General features: G+C 44.7%; 1 protein-coding gene across 1 annotated transcript; it reads left to right on the top strand.

Annotated features, from left to right (window-relative positions):
* The first annotated feature begins 2937 nt into the window (after positions 1–2937).
* TRIM63 (tripartite motif containing 63) lies at positions 2938–22314 on the top strand. The gene is made up of 9 exons (XM_073670672.1): positions 2938–3333; positions 3646–3809; positions 3916–4084; positions 14787–14882; positions 15393–15626; positions 16527–16549; positions 20796–20920; positions 21004–21072; positions 21948–22314. The coding sequence occupies exons 1-9, from the start codon at positions 3175–3177 to the stop codon at positions 21956–21958; spliced, it is 1050 nt and encodes a 349-aa protein (XP_073526773.1). The 5' UTR covers positions 2938–3174; the 3' UTR covers positions 21959–22314.
* The last annotated feature ends 709 nt before the right edge of the window (positions 22315–23023 follow it).

Consider the following 23023-nt stretch of genomic DNA (forward strand, 5'->3'; position numbering starts at 1 on the left):
AGTCACACATTCAGTATTTGGTCAGTATTTCATATCAGTATTTGAAAGTCAAAACCAGGACTGGATGAAAAATGCAGAAGTGGTCCACGTGTTTCTATTATACTTTATCTCTGATTGTTCCTCACCTGGTTTTGCCATACAAATACTAATGTAAAATACTGATCAAATACTGATAGTGCTATGTTCACACATTCAGTATCTGGTCAGTATTTCACATCAGTATCTGTAAGTCAAAACCAGGAGTGGGTGAAAAATGCAGAAGTGGTGCATGTGTTTCTGACGCGCCCCCTGGGCCAGTGCTGTTTGGGGATTACCCGGAGCCGGATCAGATGGGGGTTGTAGTCTCCGAGTGGCGGCGACCCGGTCCGTGCCCAGGGTGTCAAACTCAGTGTGTGGCAGTCTTTACAGATGTTATTAGCTGTTCTTAGTGTCGACTACGCCACCCGTTGATTTGCGGTCAAAAGGCCGCCCCTGCAGCAGGGTCCGCTGAGGCTGGTGGTATATGTGCAGCTGTGGTAGTATAACCCCCAACGGGAGGGGTATAGCCTCAGGGGGTCAGGTGTAGAGGATGGTGGTAGTGGTGGTGCAGTGTGGATGGTAAGAAGACTCAGAGTCGGGCTGTGCAGTTCAGGGTTTTTACTTACTGCTGTTCTGTTGGTCACTCTGGCCTTGAGTGACCGCCCGAGCCGTGCTGCGTCCACCAGGTCCTGGACTCGGCCAACCCCCAAGCAATTCTGGAGCGTGGTCCTGAGCTCCCTTTCTGACTGTCCTCTCTACTGGCCTTTCCCACCAGGGGTCCACTTATGTCCGGCTCCCTCGGGTCTCCTGTTGGGTGAACCTTCTTTGGCTTCCCTGACCCTATGCTCGGTGTGCCTTCTTAGTGGACTTGGTGAGGGGCTGCTCCACATGTAATGTCGCAGCCTCCGGTTCTTAGTTGAGGGTAGTTTCTCTCCTCCACTAATTTGGGATCCAGTTCCCTTGCGTGCCAACCCTTCACCCTTCTGGTTGTATACTGGGTTCTTGGGGTTCCTTCTTCTCCCCCTCTGGGTCCTTCTCTTCTCCTCTCTCTCTTCTCTCTGCAGGCGCTCCTGGACCTCTCTCAGGACTGACTGACCCTCTACAGAAGACTGACCCTGATCTAAGATGGTGCCCACCTTATATACTCCCTCTATGTGTGAGCTCAGGTGACCAGCACCCAATGAGCTCCTAGCCTTACCCAGACTGCTCCCCCTATCTGCCCCTACACTACTGGGATGTTCCACCCCCCTCCCACTCCAGCCAGGGACAGACACTGTCGTACCTGCACATATACTGGTGGGAGTACCGTCGGTCTGTCCCCCGGAAATGGGATGTATGTAGTGTATGCAGCTATCTGAGCTCAGTCCCACACTCCATCCTTACCCGGGAGTGGAATACCACACCTCTGGCTTGAGGTGTAATACCCCTGTAGCAGCCGAGTCCTCAGGGTGCTACATTTCTATTATACTTTTCCTCTTGATTGTTCCACTCCTGATTTTGGCTTACAAATACTGCGGTAAAATACTGACCACATACTGAATGTGGGAACGTGGCCTAATAGTTGTCCTGTGGAGAGATTCTCTCACATGAGCTCCTCCAGAGTGACCATGGCTGCTTCTCTAATTAATGCTCTCCTTGCTTGGGATGTCAGTTTAGGTGTACGGCCATTTCTCGGTAGGTTTGCAGTTGTGCCATACTCCTTCCATTTTTAATGATGGATTGAACAGTGCTCTGTGAGATGTTCAGAGCTTGGCTATTTTTTATAACCTAACTCTGTTTTACTCTTCTCCACAACGTTATCCCTAATCTGTCTGATGTGTTCCTTGATTTTCATGATGCTGTTTGATCCCTAATGTTCTCAAACAAACCTCTGAGGCCTTCACAGAACAGCTGTCATTATACTGAGAATAAATTACACACAATTGGACTCAATTTACTAACTATGTGACTTCTCGAGGCAAATAGTCACTCAGGATTTTATTTAAGGGTATCATACTACAGGGGGGTGAATACAGACGCACGTCACAATTTTCAGATTTTATTTATTATTAGTGACGAGTGAGTATGTTCTATTAACCCTTTCGGCGAGAATGCTCGGGTGCTCGCCGAGTATCTTCAGCGCGCACAGGTGTTATGTTTGAGTTGCGCTGTGTGCATGATTTGCGACTGTTTGACAGCTTTAATACATGTGAGGAATGCCTAAGAAACAGGCATTCCTCACATGTATTAAAGCTGTCAAACAGTCGCAAATCATGCACACAGCACAACTAAAACATAACAACCGAGCACGCTGAAGATACTCGGTGAGCACCCGAGCATGCTCGTAAATCTTGAGTAACGAGCATGCTCGCTCATCATTATTTATTATGTTTTCTTATATAGTGGCATCATATTCCACAGTACTTTACAGATAATGTCATCGATGTCCCATTGGTGCTTACAATCTAAATTCCCTATCAGTATGTCTTTGGAGTGTGGGAGTACCAGGAGGAAACCCACCCAAACACGGGGAGAACATACAAAATGCTTACAGATGTTGTCCTTGGTGGAATTTATATTTTATGTGAGTATATCACATAAAATCTAAATAAAATACATTTAAATTTGTGGGTATAGCATGAAAAAATGTGGAAAAGTTCACTGGACATGAATACTTTTTTAAATCACTGTACTGTAAGCATAAGGTGCAAATGATAATAGAACTTATAGTTGCTATGCATCTATGCTTTTCGGGAACTGTTTGTTTGGATGCCTATCAAAGAAAAACAAGTTCACATAATGCAGAGCTACCCTGTTTACAGAGTGTGTTCCCACAGATTACTCATTGCTCCATGTGACAGCTCAAAGAACTGTCAGGGACCACAAGAAACCTGAACCTACAGGACAGACAAAGGAATGTGCGACATGTCCGTCCCCACCATATGCATGTGACCAGCACACAAGTTATATATAGGATAGTCAGAGTGGGGCAGAGAAATCACAAGCTAACCCTGGAGTATGAGACTTGCACAAAAGAGATAATTCATAGGTAGGACTTCTGGGACAAAAGCTACATACAGGAAAGAAGAACATCTTCATCGGTGTGAAAAGACTTATTCAAAGTGTGAGAAAAATTTCAAGGTCGAAGGCCTTGGAAAAAAAGATTTGTAAAGGACTATGGATTACAATGCAGACATTATCCGGGACAATAATCCCATGGACAGCTTAGAAAAACAGCTCATTTGTCCCATTTGCCTTGAAATGTTCAATAAACCGGTGGTGATCCTTCCATGCCAACACAACTTGTGTCGGAAATGTGCCAATGATGTATTTCAGGTAAAGAGATGCAAGATCTATCAATATACCAATGCATAAATGTTTTACATTTCATGTTCGGTGTGTATGTGCTATACGGTATCTGGTCTACAGACTCATCATGTCGACCATACAATAATTTTTTTTTACTTTTTTCCATAGAATTTTTGCCAATTGCCTGGCTTCTTTTTTTGTATGCAGATGTACCTATTGCTATCTTCAGAATATTATCCTAAAAATACAAGAATAATTTATACTTATGTTTTGGTAATGATCATTATGAGATATAGAGATTTTCATTATTGAACACCTTTTTTTATTTTATAATTGTAGGCTGGAAACCCATATTGGCCCACACGAACTTCTGTGTCCGGTGGGAAATTTCGCTGCCCAACATGTCGTCACGAGGTCATTTTAGACCGCCATGGCGTTTATGGGCTTCAAAGGAACCTGCTTGTAGAGAACATTATAGACATCTACAAACAGGACTGCACCAGGTAAGCAGCCCAAGAATAAGATAAAATATCATTTCTAAATGTTCTAACAGTTATTATTCTATATCTGTTTATAATGAATTTGCTTCATTTTCTTAATGGCTATTAGACCTGAGAAAAAAAATGAAAATCATCCTATGTGCGAGAAGCATGAAGATGAGAGGATAAACATCTATTGTATAAGCTGCCAAGTACCAACTTGCTCCATGTGTAAAGTGTTTGGAGCTCATAAAGACTGTGAAGTTTCCCCCCTGGAGAACGTATACCAGACTCAGAAGGTGAGCTGTACACAATGGCCTTGCAATGTGGCATGCTCGTACAAATAAATCTGCTCTCTCTCATTTTACTGAAGCATTCACCACGCCACAGAGGGCTGTCAGTGTATCAACGCTGCACACAAGTAGCACCCAGCCAAGTCACCTGTTATATTTAGAAAGCGTTGAGACTGCAGCCAGGTCTCACAGGGGACACAGCTGTGTGGGGGTGTGAAGCTGAACAGGTTGGAAGGGGACATTTGAGATAAAAGCTATTAATGGTTGTACAATATTAATACTTAGTCATTTAAAGATTTTTTTTTATCAAAAAATGCATTTCAAAAATTCTATTTAAATAAATACAAAGTGCTTCTATCCATTTTGGCTTATTTTAAATGTATACATTTGGGAAGTACTTTGTCATGTTGTACACACAGTACATTTTGCAGGCCAGCATGTTCTAGAGCAAGATCCGCTAAGCAAGGCCATTTAAAGTTTTGTAGAAAAGTATTCAGTATAACGTGTAGTTTATAATGGGTTTAAAGAGTAACAATTTTTTTTTTTTAAATACTGAACAGTATTTGGAATGTTATGAATTTTTGGAATATACTTCATTATCTTACTATTACCATGCTGAAAGTGATGATTTATCTGCCCAGTAACATTGCGTAGGGTGCTTTCACATAGCATTCAGGCACCCGTTCCTTGGTCCCATTGAGGCTTGCATCCGATCCTCCAGCAAAATGAGATTTGGACGTATGCACCAGCGGGGCCATAGATTGTAACAGTGCCTGCAGACCGAATGTGCGCTCTGACGTTCATCATTTTCCGGAGTCTACACCTACTGGAGGAGGACATTCAGCAGTAGACTAGTCAAAGCCCTCATTAGCATGGCAAACAGGGACATTATCAATCATATTTTAAAGAATTATATAACTGAATTATGTTGTACAGGGCTGGTTAGGCAGGTTTAATCACACATACAGTAGAGAAAATAACTGCCGATTTTGCAAGTTTTCCCACCTACAAATAATGGAGAGGTCTGTAATTTTTATCAAGTACACTTCAACTGTGAGAGACAGAATCTAAAAAAAAATCCAGAAAATCAAATAGTTTGATTTTTACATAATTAATTTGCATTTTATTGCATGAAATAAGTATTTGATACAATAGAAAAACAGCACTTAATATTTGGTACAGAAACCTTTGTTTGCAATTACAGAGGTCAGATGTTTCCTGTAGTTCTTGAGCAAGTTTGCACATTCTGCAGCAGGTATTATGGCCTGCTCCTCCATACAGATCTTCTCCAGATCTTTCAGGTTTCGGGGCTGTCACTGGGCAACATTGAGTTTCAGCTGCCTCCAAAGATTTTTTTAATGAGCTCAGGTCTGGAGACTGGCTGGCCATGTCAGGAACTTGAAATGCTTCTTACGGAGCCACTCCTTAGTTGCCCTGGCTGTGTGTTTTGGGTCATTATCATGCTGGAAGACCCAGCCACCACCCATCTTTAATGCTCTTACTGACCCCATCCATCCTCCATATGATGCAGTTGTTCTGTCCACATTGCAGAAAAGCACCCCCAAAGTATGTTTCCCCCACCATGTTTCACGGTTGGGACAGTGTTCTTGGGGTTGTACTCATTCTTCTTCCTCTAAACGCGGCGATTGGATTTGATACACAGAAGCTCTATTTTGTTCTCATCTGACCACATGACCTTCTCCCTTGCCTTCTCTGGATCATCCAGATGGTCATTGGCGAACTTCAAACGGGTTTGGACATGTGCTGGCGTGAGCAGGGGGACCATGTGTGCCCTGCAGGATTTTAATTCACAATGGTGTAGTGCGTTACTATTAGTAATGTTTAAGACTGTCCCAGCTCTCTTCAGGTCATTGACCAGGTCTTCCCGTGTAGTTCTGGGCTGATTCCTGACCTCTCTCAGAATCATCCTTACTCCAGGAGGCAAGATCTTGCGTGGAGCCCCAGACCAAGGAAGATTGACTGTCATATTGTGTTTCTTCAATTTTCTAATAATTGCTTCAACAGTTGTTGCATTCTCACCAAGCTGCTTGCCTGTAGGCCATCCCAGCTTTGTGCAGATCTACAATTTTTTTTCCTGAGATAGCTCTTTGGTCTTGGCAATGGTGGAGAGGTTGGAGTATCATTGATTGAGTGTGTGGACAGGTGTCTTTTATACAGGTAACAATTTCAAACAGGTGCAATTAATACAGATAATGAGTGCAGAGTAGGAGAGCATCTTAAAGAAAAACTAACAGGTCTGTGAGAGACAGAATTCTTGCTGGTTGGTAGGTGATCAAATACTTTCTTCATGCCATAAAATGCAATGTAATTATTTAAAAATCATACGATGGGATTTTCTGGTTTTTATTTTAGATTCTGTCTCTCACAGTTGAAGTGTACCTACATTAAAAGTTACAGACCTCTCCATTCTTTGTAGGTGGGAAAACTTGCAGTGTATCAAATACTTATTATCCCCACTGTAGGGGAATGCTGCTGGGCTGGAGGGCATGGGAGACCGGAAAGGTTCCCTTTAAATAAAAAAAAAGTTTAGTTACCCTTAAAATTCCTACTAATTATAGCTTTCGTTTCCCGTTGAGCGGTCTTACAGTTATCGAGTTGGCATGCCAACCTGACCCCATTGCCCAGAATCAACAAGGATGAGGTAAAATACAAATAACACAGTGTAGTTTCCTACAATAATATACAGTCATGGCCAAAAGTATTGAGAATGAGACAAATAGTAATTTTTTCAAAGTTTACTGCTTCATTTTTTGTAATGGCAATTTGCATATACTCCTGAATGTCAAAGAGTGATCAGCTTAACAGCAATTACTGTACTTGCAAAGTCAATATTTGCCCAGAAAATGAACTTTAACCCCCAAAACACATTTCAACATCACTGCAGTCCTGCCTTAAAAGGAGCAGCTAACATCGTTTTAGTGATTGATCCATTAACACAGGTGTGGGTGTTGATGAGGACAGGGCTGGCGATCAATCAGTCATGATTAAGTAAGAATGACATCACTGGACACTTTAAAAGGAGGCTGGTTCTTGGTATCATTGTTTCTCTTCAGTTAACCATGGTTATCTCTAAAGAAACACGTGCAGCCATCATTGCACTGCACAAAAATGGCCTAACAGGGAAGAGTATCGCAGCTACAAAGATTGCACCTCAGTCAACAATCTATTGCATCATCAAGAACTTCAAGGAGAGAGCTTCCATTGTTGTCAAAAAGGCTCCAGGGCGCCCAAGAAAGACCAGCAAGCGCCAGGACCGTATCTTAAAACTGTTTCAGCTGCGGGATCGGACTACCAGCAGTGCCGAGCTTGCTCAGGAATGGCAGCAGGCTGGTGTGAGTGCTTCTGCACGCACTGTGAGGCGGAGACTCTATGAGCATGGGCTGGTTTCAAGGAGGGCAGCAAAGAAGCCACTTCTCTCCAGAAAAAACATCAGAGACCGACTGATATTCTGCAAAAGGTACAGGGAGTGGACTGCTGAGGACTGGGGCAAAGTCATTTTCTCTGATGAATCCCCTTTTCGATTGTTTGGGACATCTGGAAAACAGCTTATTCGGAGAAGAAGAGGTGAGCGCTACCACCAGTCTTGTCTCATGCCAACTGTAAAGCATCCTGAAACCATTCATGTGTGGGGTTGCTTCTCAGCGAAGGGAATCGGCTCACTCACAGTCTTGCCTAAAAACACAGCCATGAATAAAGAATGGTACCAGAATGTCCTCCAAGAACAACTTCTCCCAACCGTCCAAGAGCAGTTTGGCGCCCAACAATGCCTTTTCCAGCATAATGGAGCACCTTGCCATAAAGCAAAGGTGATAACTAAATGGCTCATGGAACAAAACATAGAGATTTTGGGTCCATGGCCTGGAAACTCCCCAGATCTTAATCCCATTGAGAACTTGTGGTCAATCATCAAGAGACGGGTGGACAAACAAAAACCAACAAATTCTGGCAAAATGCAAGCATTGATTATGCAAGAATGGACTGCTATCAGTCAGGATTTGGTCCAAAAGTTGATTGAGAGCATGCCAGGGAGAATTACAGAGGTCTTGAAGAAGAAGGGGCAACACTGCAAATATTGACTTGCTGCATTAACTCATTCTAACTGTCAATATAACCTATTGGTACTCATAATATGATTGCAATTATATTTCTGTATGTGATCTAAACATCAGACAAACAATAATAAAAAACAGAGGCCAGCAGATCATGTGAAAATATAATTTTGGTGTCATTCTCAAAACTTTTGGCCATGACTGTATATAGATAAAATATAAACCTTCTCAGAGCATACAGGTTCATAGTAACTGCTGGCAGATAAAACATTTAGCCAACAGTTATCTAAACATGTATAGTTTTGGATTGATATATCTACGTTGAGTTGCTTTTCCTCTTTGTCTAAGGGGATTAAAGGTCATCATACATTATAGACCAACGTCAGCTAAACTCGCTGATTTTTTAAGGATTTGTCTACAGTTTAATGTGTTTGGGGGTCTCCAAAGAGAAGAATCAATTCAAATTACCAATTCTTTTGTTCTCTTAGCATTAAGCTGCCTCTTGAGGACTATGGCAGCGACTCTCTCAGAGAAAACAGGAGTGTTCTGCTCTCTTAGGGTATGATAACATGTTGCATTTTGCAGCATATTTTTTCCGCAACCAATATGTTGGCAAGAATATGTGGGTTTTTCACCCATTCATTTTAATGGATGAAATGGGCTGTAAAAGCACTGAAAGAATTGATATGCTCCATCTTGTCAAAAACTAAGCAAGGGCTTGAAGTACAAATGTGAAAAAACAAAGCATCTGCATGAGATTTCAGAAATGTAATTGATCATGTTGGTGACGCACCCCCTGGGCCATATTCTTTAGGGGAATACCCGGAGCCGGATCAGATGGGGGTTGTAGTCTCCGAGTGGCTGTGACCCGGTCCGTGCCCAGGGTGTCAAGCTCAGTGTATGTGGCAGTCCTACAGATGTTACAAAGTTCGTTATGTTGACTACGCCACCCGTTGGATTGCGGTCACTACGGCCGCCGCTGCAGCAGGGTCCGCTGAGGCTGATGGTGTTGGTGCAGCCTTAGATAGTATAACCCCCAACGGGAGGGGTATGGCCTCAGGGGGTCAGGTGCAGAGGATGGGGGTTGTGGTGGTGCAGCGTAGATGATAATTAAAGACAGAGTCGGGTTGTGCAGTTCAGGGTGTTTACTTACTGCAGATATTCCGGTCACTCCGGCCTTGAGTGACCACCCGAGCCGTGCTGCGTCCACCAGGTCCTGGATTCAGCCAACCCCCAAGCAAGTCCGGAGCGTGTCCCTGAGCCCTCCTTCTTGTCCTTTCTTCTGGCCGTCCCCACCAGGGATCCACCTAGGTCCAGCTCCCTCGGGCCTTCTGTTGGGAGACCCTTGGCCTTGGGTTCCCTGACCCTACACGTGGTTTGCCTTCAGGGTGGATGTGGTGGGTGGCCGTGGCAGATCCTGCCCACGGCCTCCGGTCTCTGGCTGAGGTATGCTTTAGCCCCCACCAGTTTGGGATCCGGTACCCTGTTGCCAACTCTTCACCCTAGGGTTGTACTTGGGTTCTCAGAGTTCCTTCTGTCTCCCCCTCTGGGTCTTTCTTTCTCTCCTCTCTCACTCTCTCTGGGCCTTGGGCTGCTCTGCTCCTCTGCTTTCCTCCACTGCTCTGCAAAAGGCTGACTGACTGACCCTGATCTTTGATGGTGCCCACCTTAAATACTCCCTCTATGTGTGAGCTCAGGTGACCAGCACCCAATGAGCTCCTATCTTTACCCAGGCTGCTCCCCCTATCTGCCCCTACACTACTTGGGATGTACCACCCCCCTCCCACTCCAGCCAGGAACAGACTCGGTCGTACCTGCACATTTCTAAGTGGGAGTACCGTCGGCCTGTTCCTCGGAAATGGGATGTATGTAGTGCATGCAGCCTACCGAGCTCAGGTCCACACTCCATCCTTACCCGGGAGTGGAATATCACACCTCTGGGTTGAGGTGCAATACCCCTGTAGCAGCCGAATCCTCAGGGTGCTACATTCCCCCCTGGTAAATCACAGCACGTCCTCGGGCTGTAAGAACAAAACACCACAAAACATACAAATTTTTGCATAAACATATAAAACATCATTCAAAACATTATATATATATATATCAATAAAACTTTTCATATAAAACATTCTTGTAGACTTTTCTTCGCTTCTAGCTCCTCCTCCGGTCACTGTGCAACGCGTGACCGGGTAAAGTGCGACAGTCTCTTCTTGAAAAATGGTTTTCCTATAAAACCGGTAGGGGGCGCTTTAGGACGCGCAACTATATACAAAAGGGAAGGTGGCCGCTCTCAGTCCTCGGCCAGGTATTAGGGAGGAATGACCGCTCTCAGTCCTCGGTCAGTGGGATTTAAGGGATAAACGGGTAAACAGTTCACACTTGCTGGTCCCAACGGGGACTATGATAGCAGCAGTAACAGTTCACGGTGCCCCGACGGGCAACTATATACAGCTTCTGCTTCGCTGTACTTAACGACGACGTCCTCCTGCTCTTTCTTTATGGTTTCCTTTAGCTTCAGACCCGTCCGGGTCCTCTTGTTCTTCCCCCTCACACCGCAGCTCTTCCTCCGTCAGGCGATGCACATGGAGGGCGTAGGGTCCTTTGGCACACTTGTGCCGGGTGAAGGTGACCTCGTCCCCGATGTAAAGGTCACGACCTCTGTGTCCCTCCGGTAGGTGGGACTCAACGTCTCTCCTGGTCACGAAGACGTCGCCTAGGGTGCGGTGGTCTCGGATGAAGCCCCATCCATGCTGCATGTTAAACTTGATCACAGTCCCGGTGGTGCGGGGACTATGCGCTGCACGGGGGTCTCTCCTGGCCCGGCTCTTCTGCTCCGCGCTCCTTATTTGAGCTTGCTGTTCCCGGACCCGCCTCTCTCTCCGCTCCCTCTCGAAGACCTCGAGCTGTTGGCGGCAGCACTCAGCACGCTCCGCTGCAGCTGCCCGAGTCTCCTGAGTGAACCCCATGAGGTCTTCTCCGGTGGGGTCCCACTCAAACTGGGTCTCTTCTAGCGGGGGCGAGATCCTCCTCACGGGCTTTGGAGCCGGGATCAGGGGTGCACACATGGCCCCAGCCTTCCTCTGCCGTTCCAGTTCATGATATTCCTGGGGCCAGATGAAAGGCTGCCCATCCGGGCACGTGTGTTGGGTAAACAGGTCCTCTCCCAGATGCGGCACTCTTGGTCTTATGGGCGCGGTGGTGTTAGCGCCCGGGTTGCCCGGGCCTTGCGGCCAGGCCTGGGGTATCTGGAAGGTGAAGGGCACCGTAAGGACGGCGGCGCCCTGGGCTACTTGGCCCTGCGACCAGGCCGGTGGCTCCGCGGAGGTAGGGGGCGCTGTTGGTATTGCGGCGCCCGGGGGTACTAGGCCTTGCGACCAGGCTGGTGGTACTTCCTGCTTGGTCACGCTCGGGGTCGAGGCGTGTGACGTCACAGGGGTCGCGGCTCCCGTTTGAGGCCTAGTCTGCGGCGGTGACGTTGCAGCGACGGGCACGGCAGGATAGACTTCGGGCTCTGCGACGGGGAGCTGGGGCAGGTACGCGGTTTCCCGGTTTGGGGTATAGACGTCCCCTTTACCTGCCTCCACTCGTTCGGCTCCCTTCTCGGCGCCGTCTCCGGCCTTCAGTCCTCCCGCGCCATCCTCAGAGGCGGTCTGTCTCCTCGTCTCGGGTGGCGTGCTCCGCTGACAGGTCTCGGTCTGCTGGGCCATCTCACGGCTCCACTCCGCCAACGTCTCTCGCTGCACCCGGGCCATCCTCCTTGCGAGGCCCTCCAGAGCGGTCTGCGCACACTCCCGGTCTCGGGGGAGCTGTGCTAGGACCTCCACTAGGCCTAGTGGGGTCGTTGTTTCCAGCAGGCTCCTGACCAGCGGGTCGGTGCTGCTCTGCTCTCCTACAGTTGTCTCCAGCAGGCTCCTGGCCAGCGGGCCGGTGCTGCTCTGCTCTCCCTCCTCTGTTTCTAGCAGGCTCCTGGCCAACGGGCCGGTGCTGCTCTGCTTTCTCGCCATCTCCGGGTAAGCTCCTCCGATACTCTTCTCCAGGCTTCTTGCCTCCGGGTGCGCTCTCTCCAGACTGCTCCAAGCGACACCCATCTTTGTTCTCTCCTTTCGTCTCCTCCCCCTTCGAGGGCGGTCCCGGGGCCACTTGGTGATTGTCAGCTCCAGGGGCTGTTCTTTCACGCTGACAGACACCTCTAGCATCACAGTCTCTGTTGGTGGGGGCGGTTTCCACTTTTGGCGCCATTTTCGGTCCTGGCCCACGATGGGAGGTGGCCTCTTGCCACCCTCTGGCACGCCCATAATGGCGTCCGCTCTTCCAAGGCGGGAAACCTTTGGAAATGGCGGGAATCGTCTCCCAGTGGCGGGAAACTCTGCAGATGGCGGGAAAACACTGTTAATGGCGGACAACCGGCGGGAAACGACCTGTGATGGAGTCCGATGGCGGGGACCCTCCGGAACAGGCAGGAGACTTCTTTTTGAGGTAAACTCGTTCTTTTCTTCAGGCACGCAGTACCCGGTTGTTGTGGGCACGTAATCCTGCCGACTACGCCAAAGCTGACGCGCCCCCTGGGCCATATTCTTTAGGGGAATACCCGGAGCCGGATCAGATGGGAGTTGTAGTCTTCCGAGTGGCTGTGACCCGGTCCGTGCCCAGGGTGTCAAGCTCAGTGTATGTGGCAGTCCTACAGATGTTACAAAGTTCGTTATGTCGACTACGCCACCCGTTGGATTGCGGTCACTACGGCCGCCGCTGCAGCAGGGTCCGCTGAGGCTGATGGTGTTGGTGCAGCCTTAGATAGTATAACCCCCAACGGGAGGGGTATGGCCTCAGGGGGTCAGGTGCAGAGGATGGGGGTTGTGGTGGTGCAGCGTAGATGATAATTAAAGACAGAGTCGGGTTGTGCAGTTCAGGGTGTTTACTTACTGCAGATATTCCGGTCACTCCGGCCTTGAGTGACCACCCGAGCCGTGCTGCGTCCACCAGGTCCTGGATTCAGCCAACCCCCAAGCAAGTCCGGAGCGTGTCCCTGAGCCCTCCTTCTTGTCCTTTCTTCTGGCCGTCCCCACCAGGGATCCACCTAGGTCCAGCTCCCTCGGGCCTTCTGTTGGGAGACCCTTGGCCTTGGGTTCCCTGACCCTACACGTGGTTTGCCTTCAGGGTGGATGTGGTGGGTGGCCGTGGCAGATCCTGCCCACGGCCTCCGGTCTCTGGCTGAGGTATGCTTTAGCCCCCACCAGTTTGGGATCCGGTACCCTGTTGCCAACTCTTCACCCTAGGGTTGTACTTGGGTTCTCAGAGTTCCTTCTGTCTCCCCCTCTGGGTCTTTCTTTCTCTCCTCTCTCACTCTCTCTGGGCCTTGGGCTGCTCTGCTCCTCTGCTTTCCTCCACTGCTCTGCAAAAGGCTGACTGACTGACCCTGATCTTTGATGGTGCCCACCTTAAATACTCCCTCTATGTGTGAGCTCAGGTGACCAGCACCCAATGAGCTCCTATCTTTACCCAGGCTGCTCCCCCTATCTGCCCCTACACTACTTGGGATGTACCACCCCCCTCCCACTCCAGCCAGGAACAGACTCGGTCGTACCTGCACATTTCTAAGTGGGAGTACCGTCGGCCTGTTCCTCGGAAATGGGATGTATGTAGTGCATGCAGCCTACCGAGCTCAGGTCCACACTCCATCCTTACCCGGGAGTGGAATATCACACCTCTGGGTTGAGGTGCAATACCCCTGTAGCAGCCGAATCCTCAGGGTGCTACATTGGTACTGTAAAATGCTGTGTATTTTACGCACCAAACAAGCTACGTAAAATAAGAATCAAAGACGCCACTATTGTATATTCCCCTATAGGAACACAGGAGCACTCCTGTGTATGGGGATGACGGTGGAGATACATGTTGTCCTAACAATCGGCTAACCATTGTCTGTCATTGTGTATGGGGGGCTTAATATTTGAAACACTTGTTGATCTCCTCATAGACCTCTCCAGTATCTTTCCAATCATATTTTTATTAATCTGTTACATCTTTGTTCATCTGTTAGTATCACCCTGACTATTGATTGTTGTTGTGTTGCACTTTTTCATTATCATTTCCATATGTTTGTTTGTTGCAACACACTCCAATGCAACACAGAAGTCACATAAATGAAAAGGTTTTTATTGTTGTCAATTGTTATATAAAAATATTATATAAATGATTAATTATGTGAGGGTTGAGACTAAACTAATGTCACCTAAAAAGGTAATAAGTGTTATTATTATTATTTTTTTAACAAAAATGACATGTAGATTATGACTGATCTTTTGATTATGTACAGAATATTGTTCTCTCCCATACTCATGAAAAGGCAAAAAACAACATTTTTAGCAAAAACCTTCTGAAACATATAGTCATATGTAGGTATCCATGTCAGAGCCCCTGTGATCCCAAAATGGAAATGGCTACTGTGCTTGGTAAAACATTCACCTATTTGGAAAAATTCTGGCTCATCAGTTCCAAGATGCTGTACCACCGATTTCAACCCAGCAGCAGTACAAAAATAGTGGCTGTGATGTTGCTCTGACCTTTTCAGCACACATTATATATGTTATGATTTTCTTACAATGACGTTAATACATTTCTTACTTTTATGTGGTTAACAGACAGAACTCAATGGCTGTATATCAATGCTGGTCGCTGGTAATGACAGAATTCAGACTATAATTAACCAACTGGAAGAGTCCTCTAAGACAATAAAGGTAGAAACAGAAAACATGGTCATGCAATGTACAAAAATTGTGCACGCTATACTATGCATGCAGTTCCAGTAGTGGTACAACAGTCTTCCTAAATGTGAAAAATGTGTACAGTGTGTCCCTAGGTCTATGTCTGCCATTCACTCTAACTGAAAAACAAGTTCCCTTTTGCAAACACCTGTAAACGGTCAACTTTGCATTTTAAGAGTTGATGCAATGATATACCAGCCACCTATATGTCAAAAGGCACGTTTGCTAATAATAGTCTTTAGGCATTTTAGATATATGGATTCAGAAATATGTTTGAATTAATTTATGTTAATTTCCCAGGTTTACAGCTAAACTTATTTTTAAGCTCTAGTGATAAGCATTAAGAATAAAAATTGGCACATGGTTCTTGGGGCATTGGTCCATTTTTTCACATTTCAATAAGCGATAAAAAGAGCTTTCCAGGCTGGGCAGGAGAAGCTTGAATTTTTGGGATCTAAACATTTTTCTTTACCTAATTCATAGGAGAGCAGTCAAAAGAAGAGGGAATCTGTCAATGAATTATTTGTGGAACTAAACAGAGTGATTGAGCAGAAGAAGACAGACCTTGTGGAGAGGATATCTCATGCTGAGGAAGAAAAGCTAGATTTTGCAAGGTCCCTCATTGTTAAATATCAGGAACAACTTCAATCCTCATCTGACCTATTACAAAGTGCGCTTCAAGCGGTGGAGCAGACTGGTCATGCCACTTTTCTTCTGGTGAGTCATTACAGAGCATATGGTCAACAGATGGCCATAACTTTTGATGGCCATAATAGTACAACAACCTAAGGCCACATTCATACATTCAGTATTTGGTCAGTATTTTACCTCAGTATTTGTAAGCCAAAATACAGAAGTGGAACAGTCAGAGGAAAAGTATAATAGAAACACATCACTACTTCTGTATTTATCACCCACTCCTGGTTTTGGCTTACACATACTGAGGTAAAATACTGACCAATACTGGCCTAATAGTCTAGAAAGCTGGACATGAGTTTATGTAAGGCTATGCGTACAAGTGTGTTTGTTGCGGAAAATATGCAGTGTTTACAGTACCTGCAAAGTGAATGAGATTTTAGAACATGCTGATTATTTGTTCATTGGAGATTTTGAGCAATTCTTGCAGCATTTTTGCAGCGTATATCACCCATACTAATGAATGAGGAAGAGATATGCAACAAAACAGCATGCGGAAAATGGGGCTAAAACTGTAGTATTTTGCACAATGTTTTTGCTAACATATCAGGATTTGAAGCAGAATGTTCTGCTTCAAATCCTGAATGGGTTCACTCAGCCTAACATTACATTCAGTAAAACAAGTTTAGGCCACGTTCACACATCCAGTATTTGGTCAGTATTTTACATCAGTATTTTTAAGCCAAAACCAGGAGTGGGTGATAAATACAGAAGTGGTGACGTGTTTCTATTATACTTTTATCTGATTGCTCCATTCCTTGTTTTGGTTTACAAATACTGTGGTAAAATACTGACCAAAAGCTTCACATATGAACATAGCCTTACAGTCATATACTGCAGGGCCGTTGTTTTAGCTGTTAATGTGAATGTGCCGTCATTTACTTTGATATTTTTTTGAATGGCAATTTTTCTTTTTTGCAGAAATCCAAGCAACTAATGAAAAGGTGAGTGTGAATTTCATATACAATAAATTGATATGAACATAATAATGAACACTTAAAAATGTAATTAGGATAACACATTTGTAATTTAATTAAATACATACCTAACTGACAGTGGCATAACTAGAGTCCAAGGGCCCCAAGATTTGGACCGGACAATCCCCATCCTGGTATACAGAGTGGGGGAAATAAGTATTTGATTTGCAAGTTTTTCCACCTACAAAGAATGGAGAGGTCTGTAATTTTTATTGTAGGCACACTTCACCTGTGAGAGACAGAATGTAAAAATAAAAAAACAGAAAATCACATTGTATGATGTGTAAATAAATAATTTGCACTTTATTGCTTGAGATAAGTAATTGATACAATAGAAAAACAGAACTTAATATTTTTTCAATGCTCTTACTGAGGGAAGGAGGTTATTGACCAAAATCTCAAGATACATGACCCCATCCATCCTCCTTTCAATACAGTGCAGTCGTCCTGTCCCCTTTGCAGAAAAGCACCTCCAAAGTATGTTGTTTCCCTCACCATGCTTCGCTGTTGGGACGGTGTTCTTGGGGTTGTACAGATCCTTCTTCTTCTTCCAAAGACGGCAAGTGGAGTTAATACCAAAAAAAGTGATTACCTTCTCCAATGCCTCCTCTGGATCATCCAGATGGTCACTGGCAAACTTCAAATTGGCCTGGACATGTGCTGGCTTGAGCAGAGAAACCTTGAATGGAGCCCCAGACAGAGGAAGATTGACAGTCATCTTGTGTTTCTTCCATTTTCTAATAATTGTACCAACAGTTGTTGCCTTCTCATCAAGCTGGTTGTCTTTTGTCCTACAGCTCATCCCAGCCTTGTCCTGGTCTACAATTTGGTCCCTGGTGTTCTTAGACAGCTCTTTGGTCTTTACAATAGCGGAGAGGTTGGAGTCTAATTGATTGAATGTGTGCACAGGTGTCTTTTATACAGGTAACAAATGCAATTAAACAGGTAATGGAATGCAGAGTAGGAGGGCTTCTTAAAGAAAAACTAACAGGTCTGTGAGAGCCAGAATTCTTGCTGGTTGGTAGGTGATCAAATACTTCTCTCATGCAATAAAATGCAATTTAATAAATTAAAAATCAAACAATGAGAGACAGAATCTAAAAATAAAAACAGAAAATCACAAAGTTGAAGGATACCTACGATAAAAATTACAGACCTCTATATTTTTAGTAGGTGGGAAAACTTGCAAAATTGGCAGTGTATCAAATACTTATTTTCCCCACTGTATATTCCGTTTCCTGGTATATATGTCCCTTATCCTGGTATATATATCCCCCATGCTGGTATATACATCCACCATCCTGGTATATATATCCCGCATTCTGGTATATGTCCCTTATCCTGGGCCCCATCCTGGTAATATGTCCCTTATCCTAGGCCCCATTCTGGGTCACATCCTAGGATATATGTCCACCATCCGGCCACTGTTCTTTAATGCATATAAAAAATAAACCATTATACTCACCTTCCCACCGCTCCCTAGTTATTTTTACAGTAGGGCAGTCCAAGAGACACTGCTATCTTATCTTATTTTTTTACCATTTACAGTCAGTAATAATGAATCTGGATGGTGCCATGCCATCAGTCACTTACTATCCAAGACATAAGTATCAAACTCTGGCCCGTGGGCCAAAACTGGACAGCAAGGTGATTATGTTTGGCCCGCAACACCAGAACCACAACCCTTATGTGGAGCCATTCTACTGTATGAAGGACTATGTAGGGCCCATAATTTTGTATGGAGGACTATGTGGGTCCCATTATACTGTATGGAAACCTATGTGGGGCCATTATTCTGTATGGAGCACTGTGTGGGGCCCATTATACTGTATGGAGGACTATGTGGTCCCATTATCCTGTATACTGAATGGCCCGTGACTTTGTCCAAGTTTTTCATTTTGGCCCTCAGTGTGTTTGAGTTTGACATCCCTGATCTAAGAGCTGGAGTTGAACTTCAATTGCTTATTGTCATATAAAGCGTGTCAGTGAGACACAGCATGGAGTCTTCACAGGTGGCCAGCCTTCACTAGTTTCCCTTGAACTGACTTGGCTGTGTGCCACATACAGGTGGCAGTCCTCCAGTTCACACAAGTGAGCAGAATTAATAGAAAGGACAACAGAGAGCTCCAGAATCATACAAAATAATGGTGCAGACCTGAGATAGATATCTAATCTTTGGCAATGTCTATGTTAAAAATAAAATGAGGTCTTATGGAACCCGATATGATCAAAATAGAAGAATTTAAGAATGAACTTATGGAATAAAATAAAGCGTTAAATTCAGAAATGCAGAAATACTATTGGTGAGGCAGGAACACAGAGAGGGGAAACACAAAGTGTATCTGTCATTTTAATTTTTGTTACATAAATCAATAGTACACATGAAAATAGGCAACTTTGTAATACAGTGGTGGCCAAAAGTATTGGCACCCCTGCAATTCTGTCAGATAATACTCAGTTTCTTCCTGAAAATGATTGCAATCACAAATTCTTTGGTATTATTCTCTTCATTTAATTTGCTTGCAAGGAAAAAAAACACAAAAGAGAATGAAGCAAAAATCAAATCATTGACCATTTCACACAAAACTCCAAAAATGGGCCAGACAAAAGTATTGGCACCCTCAGCCTAATACTTGGTTGCACAACCTTTAGCCAAAATAACTGCGAACAACCGCTTCCGGTAACCATCAATGAGTTTGTTACAATGCTCTGCTGGAATTGTAGACCATTCTTCTTTGGCAAACTGCTCCAGGTCCCTGATATTTGAAGGGTGCCTTCTCCAAACTGCCATTTTGAGATCTCTCCACAGGTGTTCTATGGGATTCAGGTCTGGACTCATTGCTGGCCACCTTAGAAGTCTCCAGTGCTTTCTCTCAAACCATTTTATAGTGCTTTTGGAAGTGTGTTTTGGGTCATTGTCCTGCTGGAAGACCCATGACCTCTGAGGGAGACCCAGCTTTCTCACACTGGGCCCTACATTATGCTGCAAAATTTGTTGGTAGTCTTCAGACTTCATAATGCCATGCACACGGTCAAGCAGTCCAGTGCCAGAGGCAGCAAAGCAACCCCAAAACATCAGGGAACCTCTGCCATGTTTGACTGTAGGGACCGTGTTCTTTTCTTTGAATGCCTCTTTTTTTTCCTGTACACTCTATGTTGATGCTTTTTCCCAAAAAGCTCTACTTTTGTCTCATCTGACCAGAGAACATTCTTCCAAAACGTTTTAGGCTTTCTCAGGTAAGTTTTGGCAAACTCCAGCCTGGCTTTTTTATGTCTCGGGGTAAGAAGTGGGGTCTTCCTGGGTATCCTACCATACAGTCCCTTTTCATTCAGACGCCGGCGGATAGTACGGGTTGACACTGTTGTACCCTCGGTCTGCAGGGCAGCTTGAACTTGTTTGGATGTTAGTCGAGGTTCTCTATCCACCATCCGCACAATCTTGCGTTGAAATCTCTCGTCATTTTTTCTTTTCCGTCCACATCTAGGGAGGTTAGCCACAGTGCCATGGGCTTTAAACTTCTTGATTACACTGCGCACGGAAGACACAGGAACATTCAGGTCTTTGGAGATGGACTTGTAGCCTTGAGATTGCTCATGCTTCCTCACAATTTGGTTTCTCAAGTCCTCAGACAATTCTTTGGTCTTCTTTCTTTTCTCCATGCTCAATGTGGTACACACAAGGACACAGGACAGAGGTTGAGTCAACTTTAATCCATGTTAACTGGCTGCAAGTGTGATTTAGTTATTGCCAACACCCATGAATTAAGAATTTTGATAATGACTGATCAGTCCTTGAGGAGAAAGAAGCAGATTTGCCTGAAAAGAAATTTTCCATAGTGGCTTATTTTCATGTGTACTATTGATTTATGAAATAAAATTAAGACAATGGTTATTCTTTAAAGGGGTTCTCTGGAAAGTGAGGAGTTAAAAATGAGCACTACTCAACTAACCAATCCCTCATCACTTCTGCTCTGATGCTGCCCTATCCCACATCGGTCTCTATTTCCTGGTGCAGAGATGACATCTCATCACAGGGATAAGTGACCACTACAGCAAATAACTCTCCTGATAACCTATTTAGGTTACATCAGATATTGAGATTGCATATTGAGTGGCATTTCTCATAAATATAGTTTAAGCCAAATTACACAACACGTACAGTAAATTGAAGGGTGACAAGGATTATTCTGATAGTTCATTTTTCCAATTGTAGAATCATGGAGGCCTCTAAAGGTTCCCAGCTTGAGAAGACAGAACCTGATTTTGAGAATATGGACCAATTTACTTTGGACATCGAGCATATTACTGAATGTTTTAAAAGCCTTGATTTTAGTACATGTAAGTTTGCCAAAAGAAGAATTTGGAGGTTTTGGAAATACTGTGTTTTGGTTCAATTTGGCTTATTAATATATCTAATGCAGGTTGTGAATACGAGGAGGAAGAGGAGGACGTAGAGGAATATGAAGAGCCAGAAGAAGAAAGTCCTGAGGGTAAGAAAATGCACCACTCCAGTATATTTGCAGGATATAATGCAATGGGTTCTACTTGGTTATAACCATATCTTTAATCACACTTTCATTATGACCACTACTTGACTATGTAAAGTGGCATGGGGCAGTAGTCCCGCATGTTACATGAAAGTGGTGGTCCTGGCTAGGTGTGTGGACTTGTGATGTGAGGTCATTATGCCTGTGCAGGCCGCATGTAACAGTTGTTGCAGGTTTGCCAGGACAAGATGTTTCACAGTTCAATGAGGGAGACCACCATTTAAAAATAAACTTTTTACTGAAAGGCAACTTGATAAGGGTTATATACAATCTCACTACTTCATCACAACCCAGCTTTAACACAGCAATCCTGATTAACAAGTGTCATCTACTTGTTCTGCGTTTCCGCATCCTCTTTTCCCTTCAGGTTGCCAGTGTGACCGGTAAAGCTGACGCTCTGGAACTCACATCCGCAACACTCTGCTCATCCCACGTACTCAGTCCTTTCTAGGCCCATTACCTTGCAGTGTAATCTGACTCTCTGATAGGAAACTGTCACTTTCCATGTAACTCATCTCCTCCCACTCTGGGCTAGTCCCGAACATTAACTCTAACTAACCCTATGGTCGAACTACACGTATTACTAACATACATCACAATTCACACCATTTCACATCACAAGACATTATATATTACATTTCCAATTACATCACATAACAGTAAACTTGTTTCTTCAGAGGGAAACATGGGCAGCATGTCCATATCTCTAAAGTTATAATTGTATCTTTATAGTAAACCTACATAATGCTTTTCATATTGAATTTATCATTATTAAGTAAAGAATAATTGACATTTGTACAATTCCTGTCTATTTACAGGGCAGCAATAACTCCAAAGAATGTGAAAAAAAGAATCATCAGATTGAGAAAGTAAAAAGCATGGGGCAATCCTCAGGATGAAACCAGGACATCACATGAGTCAGGAGGATGACGATCCTGCGGGCTAAATAACTCAGGACTGCTGCTAGGAATCAGAGGATCTTTCTCGTTGGTCATATGATCAGGGTGTATATAATTGTTCGGCTGTCATTTTTAAGTATGTTGGGTGCCATGACTCTGCATGTGGGTTGATCTGCACACAGTCAGGAATCCTACTGTAGGATTTGGGTCACACAAAACAATTCTTCCAAGTATGTTCTAAATGTAATGACTTAAACTTGAATAAATGTTTTTTCTTGTTGTGATACATTCCTGAGATGGAGTGTGTGTCGCCATGCTATATGACTGCTAACCTCTACAATAACGTAATGGTTCTCTAAAAGATAGTAAAAAATTTTCAAAAATATAAATCTAGTTACTTTCCTTCAGATTATTTACTGTACTGATTGAAGGCTGAAGTTTGTAATGCATCATGCACATTGATGAGCCTGAGCAATGGCATATGGATTCTCTAGTTACTAAATAGTGCGAAGTAGTAGGCCCATACAGAATGATAGGTATGGTTAAGGGCAGGACTTAAATTACTATGCAAACGTTTTCGGCAAGTGTGGAATAAATGCTGCAAAGCAAGAAAACTTTCAAAAATAGAAGTATTAAAGGGGTTGTCCAGTACTTTATATTACCCCCCCCCCCCCCAATGCATCCCCCCGGTGCCCCTAAGGATTTTTGTAATTACCATACGTTGCAGATACTGTCTGTGAGCAGCGCTATCACTGGCCGCTCACAGGCATCACGTGACTCCGGGGGTTTCTGTCTTCTGTGTTCCACTGTGGATGCCAGGCTGTGGGCGGGGTTACCCCCCGCATCACACCCGGCATCCACCGCGCGCCCATTCATTGGGAAAGCATGCGGTGGATGCTGGGTGTGACGTGGGGGGTAAGCCCGTCCACAGCCCAGCAGCTACTGCGGGGACCCCAGTGCTGAGTCACGCCTCACTTGTCGTGATGTCAGCGTGG

The sequence above is a fragment of the Phyllobates terribilis genome, unplaced genomic scaffold (genome assembly GCF_046119375.1).
Source record: "Phyllobates terribilis strain yellow unplaced genomic scaffold, ASM4611937v1 Scaffold_2__4_contigs__length_985480577, whole genome shotgun sequence".
Classification (NCBI taxonomy): Eukaryota; Metazoa; Chordata; class Amphibia; order Anura; family Dendrobatidae; genus Phyllobates; species Phyllobates terribilis.

Coding starts and splice junctions, on each gene's coding strand:
- TRIM63 (XM_073670672.1), top strand. CDS start 3,175: ATGGATTACAATGCAGACATTATCCGGGACAATAATCCCATGGACAGC. Junction 14,883..15,392: donor AGTCCTCTAAGACAATAAAG/GTAGAAACAGAA, acceptor CCTAATTCATAG/GAGAGCAGTCAAAAGAAGAG. Junction 20,921..21,003: donor AAGCCTTGATTTTAGTACAT/GTAAGTTTGCCA, acceptor TATCTAATGCAG/GTTGTGAATACGAGGAGGAA.